Raw genomic sequence first — 19,422 nt, 5'->3', positions numbered from 1 at the left:
GAAATCGAGTCACCGACTTGCATCGCGCATCGTCGCGACTCGCAGGAACGAATCACGCGTAACTGTCCGTCGTCGCGTGTCTCTTTCTCTCCTTCACCGTGAAATACGCTCTCACTGACTCGTTCTCCGTTACTCGTGTACGCGTGCTCGTTTCTCTATCTTCTTTCTACTCACTGGTAGCGAGCGGTAGAGGAACAGATAGCCGCGACGACGGTGAGGACCCCGACGACGACGACAACGACGACGACGACGACGACGATGTACGCGCGCGGGAGGATCGTACGCGATCGACGTGTGTACGAGTAGTAGAAGGAACCGGTGGCAGAAGAGAGAAGGAGGATCGAAGACGTCGATGGTATGGTGTCGCGGAGGAAAGAACGTGAATATGGGTCATCGGTGCCGATGCAAATGCGGTTAGACGAAATAGTGTGAGTTCGGTGTACTTTCGGGGGGCCGGGTGGCGGTAGGCACGAGTGGAAGAAGAGGGAAGGTCGCGTAGGTGGGAGGAGAGGAACCGAAGGAGAAACGTCCAGGAGTAGGGGAAGTAAGATTCGACTTTTTCGAAGAGGGGTGGGGAGAGATTGCTTAAGGCTAGTAGAACTTCAGTTCGCGTGGTACCTCTCTCTCTCTCTCTCTCGCTCTCTCTGTCATTTCTAGTTTCTCTATCTCTTTCAGTATTTATCTGTTTCTCTCTTCTGCTTGTTCATGGTTGATCTTCGCCGGATTCCCCTTGCCACCTTCTATCGCTGTCTTTCTCGTTCAAAGGGTTTCGTCTCGTTCTCTGTCATTGTCTCTTTGTCGTTCCTCTACGATCCCATATATCCCCCTTTAACGCTTCTAAGGTATCACGCATCCCCGCCACTTTCTAATCTAACACGTGCCAGGGACGAAACGCGGAAACGTGGCGCCACTCGGCAAGAACGCCGCGAGCGTGGAAGGGATCACGGTTGCACGGTCGCCTTCGTTACCACGGCCACGCTATTACGTCACTGTCCCACGGAAAGTTTAATCGGCTGTGAACTATGCAAAACCGGCCGCGGATGCATCCTCCACGCCTTTTCGATTTTTCTTCTCCTCTGACTGCTTTGGAGGGAAGGATCGCTTCGAAGGATCGATTTTAATCTTCCGATCTAATTAATCTGACGATCTGACCGAACGATGCGATTTTTTATCAAGCTTTATATTCAAAGGTATTGGTAGACATTCGTTGAAAATTATGTCTATGGCTAAGATCATTACTAAATGTTTCTAATTCAACCCATTTGTTTTCACAGCAACCGTGTTATGACATATTCCAAGTTACGGAACAGAATGTTAATATGAGCAGAATATTACAAAATTTATATAGAATAACAATCTCGATAACGATCTTTCGCAATTCTAAATAACAAAATATTCGCATTAGTCGCTTATTTATCACGTAATAACAGAAAGGCAGAAAAATTCCAAATAAATATTTGTTAACTCTCGTACAACTTGAAAATGGAGAAATTAAAGGAAAGAAAGTGACTATCTTCCGAAATTATCGCTTGATTCCAAGTTCTTCGATCGTAGGCCAATATCACAAGTTTCTAATCGATATTTCTTACTATCCAGCGAATTCTACGAAAGAATCTAACGTCCCTAAAGATATCTGAATGGCGCGTTAGCACGGTTAGGTTACGAAACGACCGCGTTACTCAGCAGAATTCGTCTGTTTACGAAAATGAAGCGCAACGAATCCGATTTTCAAGGTGTAGAATTTGCTACTTTCACACCTGACACAGGCATCGGAGAGCCTTCGTTTCAAGCTCGTCATGGCGAATTATTCGAAGTCAAAGATTGGAGCGGTGTAACAAACTGTCCATTAATTTATCGAATGCTCGAACCGCCAAACTGAGCATCGAGGACCATGAGTATTTATCTTTGGCTTTGCCGAAACTTGAAAGGCAAACAGAAGCGGCTACGTAAAGAGTTCGATGAACAAGTGTGCACACGACATTCTTCAACACACACGCGTGCCACGCCTTATGTAACGAGGCTGATTTCTTGAAAGAAGATTCACGAAGGAGAAACGTCAAAAGAAGGCGTAAGGTGTTCACGGTTCTTGAAATTGCAGTTACGCCCCGTGGTATATTCGTCGGCTGAGTCGCGCAACCATACGGACGCGTTCGAGTCGAGGTCACGAAGAGAATTTACGAGCGGTTGAGTGAATCGGAACGAAATGACCGTCTCACGTCATTCTCTGGTCTGACAATAACCCTTCCGATGATACGAGTCAGTTAGACGAAAACAAGCCGCGAATCGTAGACTCGAAACGTCTTCATTACTTTATCGTTATTGCTATCACGCTTTTCGATGAGGAATTTTGTTACAGCTTTATTGCGCGAATCCACTCTTCGTACTGTGTCAATTCATTCATGTGTTTAATTCATCGACTAACGTATATATACGATGAGAACGCAAGATTACTAAACTGACGAAGAAAATTTCCGTATTACGAAGGAACGTTTAAGTAGAATGGACCAATATTGCTCAGACGGATACATGGTCGGACGTTTATGGGCGAAACGTTTGGAAAATTTTCAATTATTCAAGTATTTTGAAGATAGAACACAACTAATATTTTAACGTTGGCGTGAAAATGAATCGTATACAGCTAGTTTCGAGGTTTTCATTCAGGGGAGTGACAAAACCTCATAAAGAACGTCAAAGATTCTTATCTACCATCGTTCGTCAAAACACCACCGAGGGGATAATTTATGAAACCCACGCCCATAGGATGACACCATCGCGGAGCGAGGCTATATACGTTCCTGGTCCGCCAAAATTTAGTGTGCACTCCCTGCTCTGGCATTGCGTGCGTGCAAGAGGCGTCGAGCCTCGTGAGGGGATAGAAGGGTAAAGGGGGGAAAAAGCGTAGGAGTCGTGGGGAGACAAGAGAGAGAAACTGTCATAGAGCCATCGAGAGGGACAGAGGCGGACGTAACAGCAGAGAGTAATGAAAGGAAGGGGTATGAAAACGAGTGGGGAAAGGGCGAGCGAGAGAGAAGGTAGATGGAAATTCAGCCGCTCGAGGCATTGCTGCGTGGCGCTTAGCGATGGCCATCGAGTTTTCTGCTACGAGTTTCCAAACAATTTCCCTATACGAAGATCGGGGCTGTTCGGAACGTTATTCCAGCTTGAAAATGGTGAAAGAAGGGAAATTTAATTTTGATAAATTGAGGCGCAAGTTTATATATAATTGTAATATTTGTCACGTGAGATCAGTGCTTTTATTAAGTGAAGATTAATATTACGTATTTGCATAAGTTCATTCATGGCGAAAGATGACGTAAAGAATGTTAAGTTCTAAGATAAGCTTGAACACCAGTGTAATAGTATTTCATAATTTATGAAGTTGACCTGATGTGGCTTCTGAACGGTTCATATAACATGCTGAATGGATGGAAGCTGTATATCGTTTCGGTATTTCAATGACGCGACTGAGAAGCAACAGATCCTGTTGAGTTACAAGTTATAGGTTACAGCCGATTCTTCTATAATTTTATAATTTCACACGGAACAATCGGACAACTGGTCGACCGTCAAACTCATTTCTAAAATTCATTATCGAATCTGTCACTGTAATAAGAAAGACTCTGCTTGCGACCGTTAACTTGTAACTTGCGACTCGTAAAATTTCGCTAACAATATTAGTTTAATCGTGCAAGAGGGTCCAGACCACCGAAAACTTGCCCAATCATATTTCTACAATACATTAAACCTCCACCTACCCCGAACCTTCGATACAAGCCTAACCTCATCAAACAAGCTCAAACTCCGAAACCACACAAAATTCTCCTAGCAATATCGAACTCTTCTCAAAGTAACCAGAAAAACTCGACGGACTCGGTCAATCAATTCCGAACGTGTCTCGAGTCCATCGCTAACTGCGTGGCGCTCGGAGCAAAGGAAAGCGAAAGGGAGGGGGTGGGAGAGAGCGAGCGTAGGTGAAAGAGAGAAAAAGAGAGAAAGAGAGATAGAGATAGAGAGAGAGAGAGAGAGAGAGAGAGAGAGAGAGAGAGAGAGAAATTGCGGCAACGATGATAGGGGAGGGAGATATAGTGCGTGGGGTGGGGGAATGGAGGTGGATAGAGGGAGAGGCTCACAGGAGGACCGAGGAGGCTCAAGGTCGCTGCGGGGCCGCACGCGCGCCCCTGGACACGCACACAATGCCTTGATACGCGCACGCACACGCGCACGCTTGCGCGACGCGCTGCAACACGGGCGTGTGCACACGGGGTGGCGGGGGTGAGTGCGCGCTGCAGCGCACACGCAGTTTACGCGGCGCACGCGCACAACCGCGGCGCGGGTTCCGCGAGCTGGTATGCGAGCGCGTAACACCGGCGCTGATTTCGCGCTAGCCAGCCGGCGTTCGTATATGTACTACTTCATCTGTGTGTACGTGTATGTAGTATGTATATATGATAGTGTGTGCGCGGGCGAGTAATTCGGCGGTACTCTTATGGCGACGCGTATTATGTCACCGATTCTGGCCTGCAGACGAGACGCGTTGCGTTGTATGGATCTCCTCTTTTTTTCGTTTTGGTAATTGAGGACCCGCGGTAATAAAGCTTGAATTATATTTGTTGGTAGAGAAAAGTATAGGTTTCGTACGAAGATTGTAGGACAACACGATAAATCTCATTATCTATTTTTTTACAGGCTTTAAAATTCAATAATTTAAGTCAATTAATCTGGTGTTATCAACATTGTATCACTTATATTTAATTTTGAGGCAACAAATAATGTATTTTCCAATGCTTATACTATATTAAGATATCGAAAGACGTTAGAAGATCGAAGGTATTCAGATATCGTTCGTATTGACAATTATAGCTTTGGTTGGATCAAACAAATTCTTCTAAAACAATTGACAAAATTGTACTTATCGCAAGCAATTTTTCGTGTGATGTTCACACTTCAAAAAGATGGAGAAGTTCGTCATTACGAATTTACTGCTTACAGTCTCTAAAAGTTATTTGATTTTGATCGATTTTTAGTTGGTTTTTGTTCCTTTGCTCGAATCGTTGAAAAGTCACCCCTTTGACTGAAGCAGTAGTGGAAAAGAGCGTTAAGGGTAGTTGGAGAATTGAAAATTGAGAATGAAGTAGGTTGGAGCAGAAAATTTCAGATATGGTGTTCGTGGAAGAAGACAATGCCGAGTGTTCTCGGTTGATGATTCTTGGAAAATGTATCAAAGATCCAATTAACGTCGACTATCGGAGTTGACGGTTCTGTCGAGCACAATAAGATCGTGAAAACCGGGCTCCGTTGTAATGGCATTAGAAGCGTTTCTTGAGAGCGGAATTGGCGTTTCGTTGGAGTTATATGGCTGTTTTATAGCCTTCACTTCGGCCAAGACACATTCCATTGCGAATGATCGCGAAAAATACGCGAAATTGACGCGGGAATGATTGTGACGGGCAATTGCTTTTTGCGCCGCTGACAATGACAAAGTGCATTTTTATGTCGTCGATAATAAGTGGTTATATTGGCCATCGATCGAATTATACATACATAGATGATGAATTCTACTTTGATCTTGTACGAGCACAACACACATGCATCGCAATAATGTAAAATCTACAAATACCGCATTTTCAACCGCGATACCAATAGTCTAATGTCCTTTACGAAATATCTATTGACGTCGTAAAAAGCAATGTGTATATATATACAGGGTGTACCACGCAACTGGAACAGGCTGTATATCTCCTAAACGGTTAGGATAGAAGAAGATGTCATAAGTGAAAGTTAAATGGTATCAGGCAGTGCATAATATGCAACTAATTTTATGCACTTTTGTGCATCGGTGCATCAGAAAGATACAACAGCACTTCCTTTAAAAACGGAAACCTATATCTTTGACTACACCAATCGATGCAGTTCCTTGCGCTCTACATAAAAGTACTAACATACTTATACCCTAAACTTATTCATTAAGAAGCTAAAAGTTCTCTGAATTATTTCAGTCTCTCGACAAGTGTTCCGGAGTACCCATGTTTTGTTCCATTGCAAGACTGAAATAATTCAGAGAACTTTAAGCTTCGATAACTTCCTAATATATATATCATACGAACATTCTAATTGTCGACAACGTCAAAATCTTTCAAAGAATTACTTCTAATTTTCGAAAATTCATGAATAAACTTAGTCAGCAAAAAGATTTTTTTAATATTCCACAAAGTTGTTAAAACTAGCTGAAACGCAGTTATCCGGCAAAAATCACATTTTCAAGAGCTAAAACATTCGCGTGAACGGTAATGGGGGTGATTCTCCAGGCGGCTATTCCTACGTTCAAATTACCGTTGTTTTTCTCTCAGACAGAAAACTGCATTAGTGCATTACGCTGTGTAGCTAGTAACTGAATTATTTCGCCGATTCAATTAAAGGCCCTGCTGCTCTCGGTTGTGTTCAATAAGTATGAGAACGTGGCACTGCTTTGATAACCTATTCTATTAACTAGCGGCAAGGTTCGGTCAAAGGCACGGGTTACTTCAGCCAAGGATGTACATTTTCTTTGGAAACGAATATCTCGTCGAGAAGAAAGGTATTATTCGGAGAGACTTGTTTAGAAGACGTTATTGAGCGTTAACGAAATTACAATATGTTTCTTTCCTTATCCAGTGCGCGATTGTTTTATGTCGTAAGGTATCATACGTTGAAAGATAATTCATTGAAAAAGTCGCAGCCTGAAATATATCTAATCGTATGCATATCTAATTTTCAGTTTGTACGATTGAAAAAGTGGATGATTATTATTATTATTAAGATGGAGAAATTTTGTATAATAAATAATGTTCTTATCGTTTCATTATTTTTCAAATAATAGATTTATTTCACGTATTCTTCGTTTTATTCGGACAATAACAGTTGCGACTTCGAAATCTATCTCACTTGCCTTTTCATATAAAGGAAAATTCAGTTAATAAAACGAATCCACATCACATTACACCTTCCATTACCGAAATCGAAAGATTAATCAACAAAAGTATACTAATTGTTCAGAAAAATACACATCCTGCGCAACTATGCATACGACGTATGAAATGCAGATTAAACCCTCGAGAAAACTCGATCACTCGACGAAGAAACGGATTGCGATTCTGATGCCTCTGTATCAAACAGCAAACCAGCGAAAAACGCAATTAGGCGTTTGCCATTCCTGCGCATTCGCCCCATCGAAATTCGAGGAGGCTCGGGAGCAGCGAGGCAGCGGTTGCGTCAGAGGCGGAAGCGACGTGGCATAGCATGAAGGGCGATAACGTTGTAGAAAATACATTCTAGTATTCTACGAAAGAGCTGGCCGTGAAGTATAGTCAATACTGCAGCCAACGATTCCTACCGCAGCACTGTTTCCCCCTTATCCAATGACTCTCCAGAAGCTTCCGCCCCCGAACGAAAGATAAAACGAGAAAGAGAGAAAGACGAGATTTGCGTGAATCCTGAATCCCGGTAATAATTGCCGAAGGGTAGGGAAAATGCAGAGGAAGGGTTCCCGTCTGATGAAAATTTCGGCCTAAAAATGCAAACGTATACTCATAATACGAAGTAGAAACGCTTGACGAGAAGAAGTTTGCGGGGGGAAAAGCAAATAATCGCTACGTTGTTCACGAACCTATGGATTACATCGATCGTTTCGATCGAAGATTATGGCGGTAAAATGTGACGAGTACAATTTTGTTGATTCTCTGATTTTTATGTTGTTTGGTGGTTGGACTGATGTACTCTAATATACGTACATATAATGTAGCTAAAAAGAGGAGCAACTAATTCGAGTGAAAGATACGTGAACCTGCTAGATATAGATGACAAATGCGCAAAGTTTTATGAAGAGACTAACAACATACCTGTCATGTAAAATACGATGATAAACGCTTTTGAAATCAGTATTTTCTAAGAGATTCGACGAATCAATAATTTTGATGCAAATATTTTTTAAAAGAACCGCGTAACTTGCTTTTATAAGAAGACAGTTTTCACAATACGTGACTGGTTGACAAAGTATCGTATCTTAGAACTGTTCTTACACGAAAAATAAAGAATGTGACGTATCGTGTCCTTCCTCCATAAGTTTCCAACTGTAACATCCATGAGATACATACGGTAACAACGAAGAATCATTTACCGGAAATTACGAAATTTGCTATATTGTCAGAAGAATTCGCAAGGAACAGACGAGCAGAAGTAAAATAGATAGAGGCAAATGAACAAACGAGAAATTTCATTAACGTACGAAAGCAGGTGTTTCTCCATCGACAACAAGCTCCCGGAGACTGTCTGACGGTTCCTACAAATCGATGCAGGGACCTGATCTTGATATGTATACCGGTAACAATTTATTTTGTCGGCAACGCAATTAAGATAAGTGTTTCGGTGGTTATTCATGCGACTTTAACGAAACATATGCCACCAGTGCATCCGACAACCCGGCACATTCAAAGGATCGAATAATACAATTAAAGAACTAACGCGATATTAGCTTTAAGCTTAAACGAATTAAATAAGTCCTTTACGAACAAAAACATTAAAATAAAATTAAGAGGCAATTTTTTATAATGTTTTATATAAATAAAAGATTTTTTATAATGTTTTATATAGATAGATTTATATAGTTAATAAAATTGGTAAAAGTTCTTAGATCAGGATGATTAAATAAAAGATCCTAAATTTCAATTTCCAATTAACCAAAATTTCGTAGCTGAAAATATTTCGATCGGCAAATTGAACAGAACTAAAGGGTTGCACGTGCAGGAATCGATGACACGTGCCAATCTGCCTATCGATGCGACAGCCGCGTATTTCACCGCTGTTTGCCGCTTCACGAAGGCGTGAAGCGCGAGAATTGGTGCCACGAGGACGCGGGAAACGGTGACGAAATCGAGCGTAGAACGTTCCGTACAAGGCGAAACGCGTGAAGACGAAATTGGTGCGATCCACGACCGAGAATTTCACGGTTCACGCGAGAATCCAGCGGGGAAACAAGGAGCAAACAGCCTTCAGCGATAGGATTTCGTTCTCTAAGACGACGACGAGTCTGACATGAATTCGACTACCAACAGACGTCTACGATTTTCCTTCCACTGTTTGATGTCTTTCCCCTACTATAAACGTGTTTATTTTACCTTTTAAACATAATTTTTAGCCTCTGCTCCAATTTCCAGAATATCGTTTTCAATTTTTAGATTCTCTTTCATCGTCCAAATACGTATTTTTAGATAAATATTTTCACGCGAAACATATTGAATACATGTAATGAATATCTTTACGTAAATATTTCTCACTACTTTTTTTTAGTGTCTTCTAAATTAAATAAAAATAAAATAAGCTGCTCAAGATTGGATGAATCGAACTATGAAATTTTTACGAACTTCCTGCGAATGATTAATTCTCTCTGAAAAAATATAGATACGTGCATGTGCGTGCAATGTCCCTTGCAACGAAAGAGAGAATGACTAATTAGTATGATGGAATCCTGGAATTTTTTGAACAAGCTACTTTCACAAACGAGAAGATATCCTGGAAAACGATGTAACAAAAGCTCGTGCTTTACGTTTCTCTTCTACAAATTTATATAGAGTGCAATTACGTAAATTATAGGAATATATGAAAGAATATATTTACTTTTGTTGTATAAAATCAAGCAATCGTGTGTGTAGACCTTTTAACTGATGAAAAATAAGACAAAGTACGAGTATTTGGAGATACCAATTTGTTCACTACTACTCGATATGTTTAACGCAAAAACAGATATCTTAATTAACCGTGTATAACAGAAGCAACAATAATTCTACAAACCCTATCCGAAAACTTTCTCTCACAAAGAAAACATAGAACGAGGCCAATGTATCTAGGCGAAAGAAAAGCATCTGCCATTATTTATTGCGACACGCCATCAAAAATCAGAAGAAAGAATAAAAAAATGTGAAAAGGTCCCAGAGGAACAATTTCTCTTTTTGCTGTAAAACAAATGCGTGGCGATACGTTTCTCGAAGGAAAGTCGTTAGGGAGATGGCCAGTTTCAGGCGGAACAACTACGTATATAACAGTCAGACAGTTTTTTGGACACAGAGCCCGCTAGAACCGTAGCAAAGGGACATTAAGTGGAGGAAATGGAACTTTGCATGATTGTTCTTTTATAACTTAAAGAACCGAACTAAACGAACATAGTTCCGCGTTGGACACCGTTATACGGACTGCATACGCATGCACGAGAGGTGCACGTAGCACGTGCATGCGCTGCATAAGATTAAAACAAAGGGAACGAGAGTCGTCCAAGCACTGTAAATGTAAATAACGGTGATTCAACGTAAAACGCGCATGAAACGATTCGTTTACCGAACTTAACGGTTAATGAGAATGCATGGAGTGGAACTTTAAAAGCTAGTCAAACGAGAAAGTATAAATATGTAGGTAGTTGGCAGGAGAAACTCGTGACAAAGCAATTTGGAATGAATTTTCAACGTGAAAAACGATAGAGTTCTCGAACTTCATTGAAACGTTCGTTGATTTAAATACTCTCCTATCTGAAGAATTTGAGAATTTGAAAACCGTGTTAAAAATATCGAATATAAACGTTATTCTCTTACGAGTAAGGCAAAAGATTCGTATTTCATAAGTTTTGATCGAAACGCGAAGCGGCAAATATATAAAAACTGTACAGATAAAAGTAGGTTGGCAATCGAAGAATACAAAAACATATCTTACAGGTATACGACTTCTAACATTTCCCAACAGGTAGCATACTGAGGAAAGACGCTCTTCGTTAATTCTGCTTCGCCATCTAAGAATCAACGTTACGAAAGTGCAGACCCTCTATCATACCACGTACCTATCACCCACAAATCATAAAAAGCACGTTGACGATCGTTCAATGAGACTCCAAAATATAACCAATATAACCGATCACGATCGATAAGGATCACCACTAACCACCGTAAATACGCGCGATTTTATGTCACAAAATGCAAGTCGCGAAAAAATAAACTAACCGTTCGTTCGATTATGAATACGTACTTTGTACGATTTCCGATCTGTCGATCGTGACAGTTGATCTCGCCGAAAGACAGATTTCCCCGAAAATTTCAAAGTATTAAAATATTCAGGCAAATACGTGTCACCTAAACAGAGCGCGCGAAACAATATGAAGAGGAGAACACGGTGTACCTGGCGGATGAAGCCACCATGAATTGACCAGGGATGGTTGTTGGTTGCCGTGGCCCTCGCCGACAGGGGCGTACATCCTCCTCCGACTACGTCACGCCCGTCACTGCCGCCCCGTGCGGCTGCACCCCCGACTGCCTTCAACCCATAACCCACCGCTCCTCCCGGGATTCCTGTCACTTCCCCTTCCTCCGTGTACGCAAGAGGGTTGCAAGGTTACCGATACCCCCTTCGCTCCACCGTACCCTCCAACTGGCCGATCCACCCCCGCCTCAGCTACTAACCACCCCACCCGCGACCACCTCGAGCGCTTCGCGTTCAAGGTGGAGGAACAACCGCCTCCAACGTCGAGCGACGCACAACCACCCCCGGAGTCGGTTTTCCTACGCAAGCAACCGGCCAGCCACAGCCATCACTTTCGCTAGAAAGTACTCGGCCTGCTACGAGGCTCAGCCAGGGCTGACGTTGCAAAGGGCGAGCAGCGATCAACTTTTTTCCTCTACTTTCCTTTGCTTTCCGTTTCTCGTCCTTTTTTGTCGTTCTTTCTATAGTGTTCTTGTCTGTCTCTCTTTCTCTATATTACCATGTAGGTATATGCTTCTCGATGAACACGTTTGCCGCGTTCACCATTGGCGAGCAAGTCGACCAAAGGTTCTCTTTCCCTGAATCGATAAGATAATTTCGCTAGCGCGCTACCGGACGAAAAAAGAGGATGGAACGAAACGACCAAGCGTCGAATCGACGAAAAACACACCGTTGCTATGCAATAGACGACCTAGCGACATTTGTTGACAACTATGGATGTGCTTCGTTGGAGACTCGGATTCTGATCGTTCTGATTCGTCGCTGTACGAATCAGAAAGAAAGAAAGTGATTGGACGGTGAAGTTTTGAGCTTACGACTTTGATGATCGGTGACGAGACACTAGCGCCAACTAGAGCTTTAACTAGTAGCGCATACTATAGATATTTATTAAGCTATTTGCATATTTCACAAATTATTACTACCTTTACGTTCTTCAAATATTTCGAGTTACAAATTTATGTAATTGGAGTTCATATAATGGTATTCCACTAATTCTCCCTATTATGGTATAATTTTTACATTTAAAAAACTAAAATTTTCTCCAAATAAATAGAATTGTATCGCATGAAATTTTTCTGTAAATGGAGCAAAAATCATATTTTGTTAGCGTTTGACGTGAGAATGGTTTAAAACTATACTGTTAAGGTATACCGAATCGTCGGTATCTGATTGTGAGGAGAAACTTAACCGACAGATGCAAGTTTGTTACAAAGTATCGAAGCGAAATCTCTATCGGTGCTGGAAATCTGTTTACGGTCGGATGATGTATGCCGATAAAGTCGAGATACGCTCATAGGTATTTTTCAATCGTTTCAACCGTGAAGACCGATGTATGAGATGCGTATTTCGAGTGGTATCTGTTAGTCAGATTAGCCAGGTGACAGAGAGAGCATTTGCTTCACGGGTCGACAGTTTCTGGCGTCAACGCATTAATTACGACTGTCCGTCGTTGCGTATGCGTCTTCATTGCGTTTGAGATAGAGGGATGAGAAATGAAATATTTCCTGACTGGCTGACATTTCCTTTCGTTACGTCATTCGTTTCTGTAGAAATCTATTGTCGCACCATAAATTAAATAGTAAAAAAAAAAAACATATAATTCCCATTTTCATTTGTCAAATTATAATAATATGAATAAGATTAATTAGAAAACCTGGTCTGTTTATGGAATTGGCAAAGTATTAAAGACACGTATACAATGTATGTACCTATACCTTAACTTTCATTGAACATTGGATGAATTTAAATACTTTAAATAACAGTAATAGACTAATTATTCGTTCCACTCCCTCGAAACAATACCATAACCACGTCCTAAATTACCAAATGATATAAAATCAAACACATATTCATAAGTTCAAATGGAAATAAACACCTAACCCAAGATTTAGTTAAAACGTAACCATAGGACCTTCCAACTCAAAAATGGGACCAATGACCACCGTATCCCTAACAATTAAAATTTAACGAACGCAGGAAACGGGCGTCCAAAGCGTACTACATTGTGATCCCCTATTTCATCCCATGGTTCGAATAGCTGAGATCGCTCGATAATTAAGGCATTGTTTCGCATACCGGAATCCCCTGGAGATTTTTCGTCCTTAGTCAAGAACGATCCAGCACGATCTGCACTGTACGAGAGGAGACCAGCGAGCCGATAGAAAAATTTTTCGGACGCGTGCCAACGAGAAATTCCGCGCGCCCTAGCTGCCTACGTTCCTGAAGATAGCGGCAACAACGTGGAGGGGAGAACAACCTTGCAAGCTCTCACACCCCCACGGTATGCGTAGAGCTGCGTCGGTGGTAGGGTCTGAAATTTTGGAGGTTGGCAGAATCGGCGAGTACGGAGGGGATTGAAGGGCGAAAAACCGGGAGGGTGCCAGAGGGACGAGAGGGGTGATGTCCTCGGGGGCAGCGGAGGGTTAAAGGGGGGCGGTCTGAAGAGAGCCAGGCAACCTGCACCCGGCAACAGCCCCCGACCTCGGAAGAACTAATCATTAACCTCCTTTCACCCTCCCAAACATCGCTCTAACTCGACCACCTTCGCTTCACTTTCACCTGTGCCTCCCTTTCTCTCTTTGTCTTTTCTTCTCTCTCCGGATTAACCCATTCACCCTTTCTTCACGGACTACCTTCGTTTTTAGAATTCGCCTACGCTACGCGCGATTACGATTACTCGCGCTCGCCTACGTCGTTACGGATTTTTTCTGAGGTCCTTTTTCAGTTTGTATTTTTTCTGTTTGCTCATCTTCTCAATGTAAAATGCAACTTTCAACCGTCAACTGGTATTATTGTGTTGGAATATTCGATTTCAAATTTTATCGTGCGTTGAATTATTATATTTTGTTTTGTATATTTTGTTATATACTATAATTTATTATATAGCCGCGATAAGAATGGTTGATGATAACTTTTAGTGCGTAAAGTGTATAATAAATATAACATACACGTATATTTCGATATTAAATATTCTATTGTGAATTCCTGTGGCCATCTACGATCCAACGATAAATCATGAAGTTGATACCTCGACTGTTGCTTTTTGGATCGTTGGCTTTTACTTTTAAAGATCTTTTTAATTCTTTCCCTTTTTTGTGGGTTTAAGAGGTATAATGGGGTCGTTGAAGAAAGATTTGGAGAATGAAGGAAGACGAATAGGTATATAATGCGAAATGGGTAAAGCTGTTCGTAAACTAGTTTCATCTAGGAGATTCGCGCCAAGGGTTGTGGTAGAAACCCTGTTGCTGGACTTATGTGTGTACGTGTACACGCGTTAAAGGTTGCACCCTGTGCAACCCTCCGAACTTGAGGGCTGTGATACACAGATAAACGGCAGCAGATAGATCAATAAATACGCGGATACGTTGGTACACGTGCGTTACTATGCGTTCTGCGGTGCATTCAACTGCAACGATTGCAGAAACGAACAGCGATGCGACGAATACATGTCTATCCTGTTTCAAATTTTCATCTGTTATTTATTTAATAAATTTTTGAAAGTTTTTCGTATCCCCCTCAACGCATAGTGCAGTTAGTTCTACCGAATGGAAAATTTATTTTGTAGATCACTATAACTTAATTAATGAATTATTATTAATCATTAATTATAAAATATTAGAACATTTATCTCTAGATTATTCTATGACACTCAATTATTTTAAAAAAACTGTGTTTTCTTTCAATAAAAATTATATTCATCAAATCTATAAATCATTCCATGTTATTCTATTACCTTAGAGAGTTATATCATCTCCATAAATATAACAAAATATCATAAAAATGAATAATATATCCAACTAGTAAAAACACGTACAAGACGCTATATGCAAAGAAAATACACAGTGTGAATAACTAAATAGAAGGGAAAAGGGAAGCGACACGAGCATCATTAAACGACGATTCCTCATTTAAATAATTCAGTGGTATACGGCCAAGAGGACGGTTGCTACACGGACAGGTATTTGTACTTCTAATCGATGTAACCAGCTAGTGTCGACGTTAAACTCACGATTCAACCATACGGTTCGAGTCACTCTATTTTGTTGGCATATACGGCGTTTATCCGCCTCTGTATCTAGATTTACGCGTTGAATTTCAGCCCGATAAAATCATTTATATGACAGAAGCTAGAATAGCCGTAAGACCTGGGAAGGACAAACGATGTGCAAAATCGATCAACGACGTTAACGAAATCGTTGAGACTTTCTCATACGTACAGCTGATTCCACCCTCGAAAACGCGATCTTCGAGAAATTATAAGAGATTACAATAAATTAAGCTTGAAAATGAAAATTAATTTCGAAGGAATATACAATATTTTTATCTTTCATTTGGGAGATTAAAATCGACAGTGTTTCCATTACGCTCTGTGCGAAAATAATTCTGGAAAATTTTAAGATTAAAAGACGGATACGCACAAAGCTATGTAGCTGTCTAAGCATTAAAGCATCTTATCTTACCATCGTTTCCCCCTTCGAACGATGTGCTTCCTAATTCATAAAAATATACAAAATATCAAATTTCAACGAACTATCGATGTACCAAATCATATACAATTAATATATAGGCCAACGCAATTTTAAAATTCATATCTTTGTTACTATCTAAATCTATCTATATCTAAAAAAATTGGAGCGACAGCAAACCCCGAACCACTACACCACCTTCCCCCAAGAAACAAAAACACCTAAACATTCTACCCCAGCGAAATAAAATGATTCACCGAATCAATTTCCTTGAAAACAAGAAATCTCTCTGAACGACGAACAAAGAAGGAGAAAAAAGTACGCATTGAACTGCATCACTGGAAAGGGCGTATGGAAAAGGAGGGATGATTTTGGAAGACAGAAGCGTATCGTGGAGAAGCGGGCGCTCTCTCGTGCGAAGGTCGAGTCAGTGGTTGTCGAGGAAGAAGGGGTGCGCGCGGGGTAGCCGAAAAAGGGGACAAGAGGGGCAAGATGCAACGCACATCTATTGATTCTTCTCCTTCAGCGTGAAGGCCCGCGTGTCCCACTCACTTTCGGAAGCGCGCACGCACCTACCAACGAACGAACGCTCTCGCGCGCTTTCCCTAGCCCGCGCACACGAACACGAACACGTGGCTAAGTTACGTAGTGTGGCTACGTGTGTGCACACATGCGCACGCCCGAGTGCGTCCCGATAGTTGAATGCAGGGCACAAAACGTTCACTCTCTCTCTTTCACTTGGTTTAAAGAGGGAAGGAAAAAGGAGAAGAAAAAAAAGAAGAAGAAAAAGGGGGAACTGGATTTTGCAACCTCCCTTCCGTGCATTCCTACTGTGAATTTCCTTGGCCGGCTGCATAAAGAATTAGAATGCGAGAACGCGCACACCGTGCAGCTTATACGGAGGCGCAGAATGAAGAAAAAAGAAAAAAATAAAAAAAGAGAAGAGGAAGGCACACACAGGAGGGCAGAAGGGTGAGGAAATGGGGTTGCAGCGTTCTGAAAAGTCCGGTAGCCGCGGCTTTGCACTTGTAACTATACTCCATGTAAGAGTACGAATCCTCCGCATATTCAATATCCTGGAGGGTTAGCCATCGGCTTTGCAAACAATAAACCAGATCGACATAGAGAGACACTGCCTTCCGAAGGTTGAATAACAAAGTGCACGGAACTAGCGAGCAACAACGACTTTACGGCCCTTGTTGGTGAGACCAGGCCGTCCTATGTCATTAAGATGGGTAATTAACTAGAGGCAACCGAAAAATACAATTTTCTCGGAGGGACAGTTTACGATGGGATTAGCAGGGACAGCATTACTAATGTCGAGACGTGTATTATAAACTGGTTACAAACAATATTGTATTATTTACGTACAGTAAAAGATCATTTTTTTGGACTTGGGGAGGGGAGCAAATTAGTTTATATGTATGATCGGATTAGTGTAATAGGGGTTCATAAATTTTCCCCGCTAAATTGGGGTTATTTTTCGTTCGCATAATTGCTCACACAATAGCTCATGTTCAAATAGATAAATTCAACCATTAGTCGAGCACTAACTAAAATTTCGTTTGAATAAATGGAGTTTAGATAAATGGTGTTCTACCGTAATATATTACCTAATTACTTCCAAATATATCAAATTTCGTACCATTTGGTAGTACTTTCATATGACTACAATAATTTGATACTATGAAAATGAAATAAAACCTGATAAAAGTAACGCTTCATTGGAAAATAAAGATATGTGCCAAGTGTAGCCATTGTGTGTGCGCGGGAAAGCCGAGATACGAATTCTACACGCAAGCGAATATTACATGTAACAGAATTTTGCTTGTTGAAATTTCGAGGGGCGGTGAAATTTTATGTATATATATCTAAATTAGGGGAGAGTCTAAAACTCAAAGATTGTACGACTACAAAGACTATGCAATTTTGTTTAATAGTAGAAATACCGACTTGTATCGAACGAAACAAAATATAAAATATATGAAAAGATATGACAAAAGGAAGCAAACAACTCACAGAACAAGTTACAGAACTCCATAAGTGCAGTATTATAAATAAATAAAGTTTCTATGAAAAATTACATATTAGTCATCACTCTAGTACTTGTAATATTAATTTAGAGTATAACATATTTCAGATATAATCTGAGCGATTAGTAATACGATATATATTTTATGGATTAGAAATATTAAATGAATCTTATCAACTTCTCACCGATTGTTGAAGCAGAGGTGTCCCAAATAGCGTAGATTTCAATTTCGAGTTATCACTCGCGAATCAATAATTAAATTTTAATTATTTATAATAAGAAAAATATATAGAAATACATATAAGACACGATATATGTATGTAGAATCGAGTAACGAATCTAGCTTCCGATATGCAGGGCCGACCTTAGCATAATGGCCGAAATTTCGAACGATCATGAATCATAATCTCGTCTTTGTTTACAAGAACTGAAAGGCACGCAAGTGGTGTCGCAAAAACTATAAGACTCCTATTCGAACCGTTAGCAAAATGCAAAGTATGATTCGAATGTACAGAAGTCATCGTACCGGGCGGAGCCAAACATGCAGAAACACAAACATATGCCGCCGTTAAGGTTACGAAAACAATTGTTCTAGGTTGTCGTAAGGGTCAATTTGTGCGACGAGAAATTGTGTACTGAAATCCATTCAAGCAACGATCGGTTATCGATTACGTTAGGAATTATTCGACGTTAAGTTTGATATTTTATTATAAAATTAATCACATTTGAGATAGAATCGTGCGGTATTTATGATACTAATATAATTGTATATTTTAACCGTATTACGGCCCTTAAATTTTTGTTTATCGATCTTATTATTATTTGAACAAATGAAAAGAGTTTCAACGTTTTAAAGAAAATCTTATCATAAAACTCAAATTAGTAGTAATCTTTCTATACTTTGTTTGAGCTGAACAAATTTTTTAGTGATATCAAAACAAAATTAAGTCGAAGATGATTCGAAAGTATTTTAATTTTAATAGAATTTTAATATTAAAATGTACAGTACTAATATAACGATAGCGACAAGATATGCTTATGTATATTCCAAAAAGAGATTTCTTATACTGCAGATTTATAATATTAAAATTTAATTACATATAACATTGTAGGTGAATATTTGAAAATAAAATAAGAAAACGAGCTCTACTTTAAAAGTTTAAAATTGTTTATGCATATTATGTTATTGTTCCAAACTTTTACGATTTACTATGATATAACACATGGTATAACATAATATATACCAAACGTATATTAAAATGACCATATATTATATTGGAAAAAAACGGAATAAGAATGCAATAGCATAGATATAGGGTAAAATAAATAAGAACTTACAAAAAGCAGTTTTCCACGCATCCGTCTCCCGCCTTTTTCCTATTCTTCCTTTCCTGAACTTTCCAAATGTCACTTTCGCTTCGTGTCGTTAAACAATTATTAGTTTCTAACTCTTTCACGACGTATCACTAAACACCGGTTCCACGCAAGGAAAAATCTCATTTTTAACAAAACATTTCCGTTCTTATTTTAAATGTCAGATCACGGAAATCACTCGTCGCAGAGTTAAGGATTTTTGGATCATCATATAGAATGACGGTGAAAAGATGACAATGTATGAAAGATAACCGATTTTCGCGAAAAATTTTCAACTCT

The 19,422-nt window shown here is 40.1% G+C and overlaps 1 protein-coding gene across 3 annotated transcripts in view; it reads right to left on the bottom strand.

The window, feature by feature from the left end:
• The window catches only part of chinmo (Chronologically inappropriate morphogenesis), a 72,183-nt gene extending 52,936 nt beyond the window's left edge, over positions 1–19,247 (bottom strand). The window contains exon 1 of one of the 3 annotated variants that reach the window (XM_069132242.1): positions 19,108–19,247. Coding sequence is in view for 1 of the 3 variants with exons in the window: in XM_069132241.1 (XP_068988342.1) it covers positions 11,191–11,266 (76 nt within the window). In the remaining 2 variants the exon portion in view is untranslated. Of the gene's footprint in view, positions 1–11,190; positions 11,291–17,954; positions 18,157–19,107 lie in introns of those variants that run through there. The other 2 variants (XM_069132243.1, XM_069132241.1) reach the window with 2 other exon arrangements.
• Between the last annotated feature and the right edge of the window lie 175 nt (positions 19,248–19,422).

This window comes from Bombus flavifrons, chromosome 2, assembly GCF_040668555.2.
Source record: "Bombus flavifrons isolate JBK064 chromosome 2, iyBomFlav1_principal, whole genome shotgun sequence".
Classification (NCBI taxonomy): Eukaryota; Metazoa; Arthropoda; class Insecta; order Hymenoptera; family Apidae; genus Bombus; species Bombus flavifrons.
Note: the sequence above shows the minus strand (reverse complement) of the source record. Positions and strands in the feature narration are given on the sequence as shown.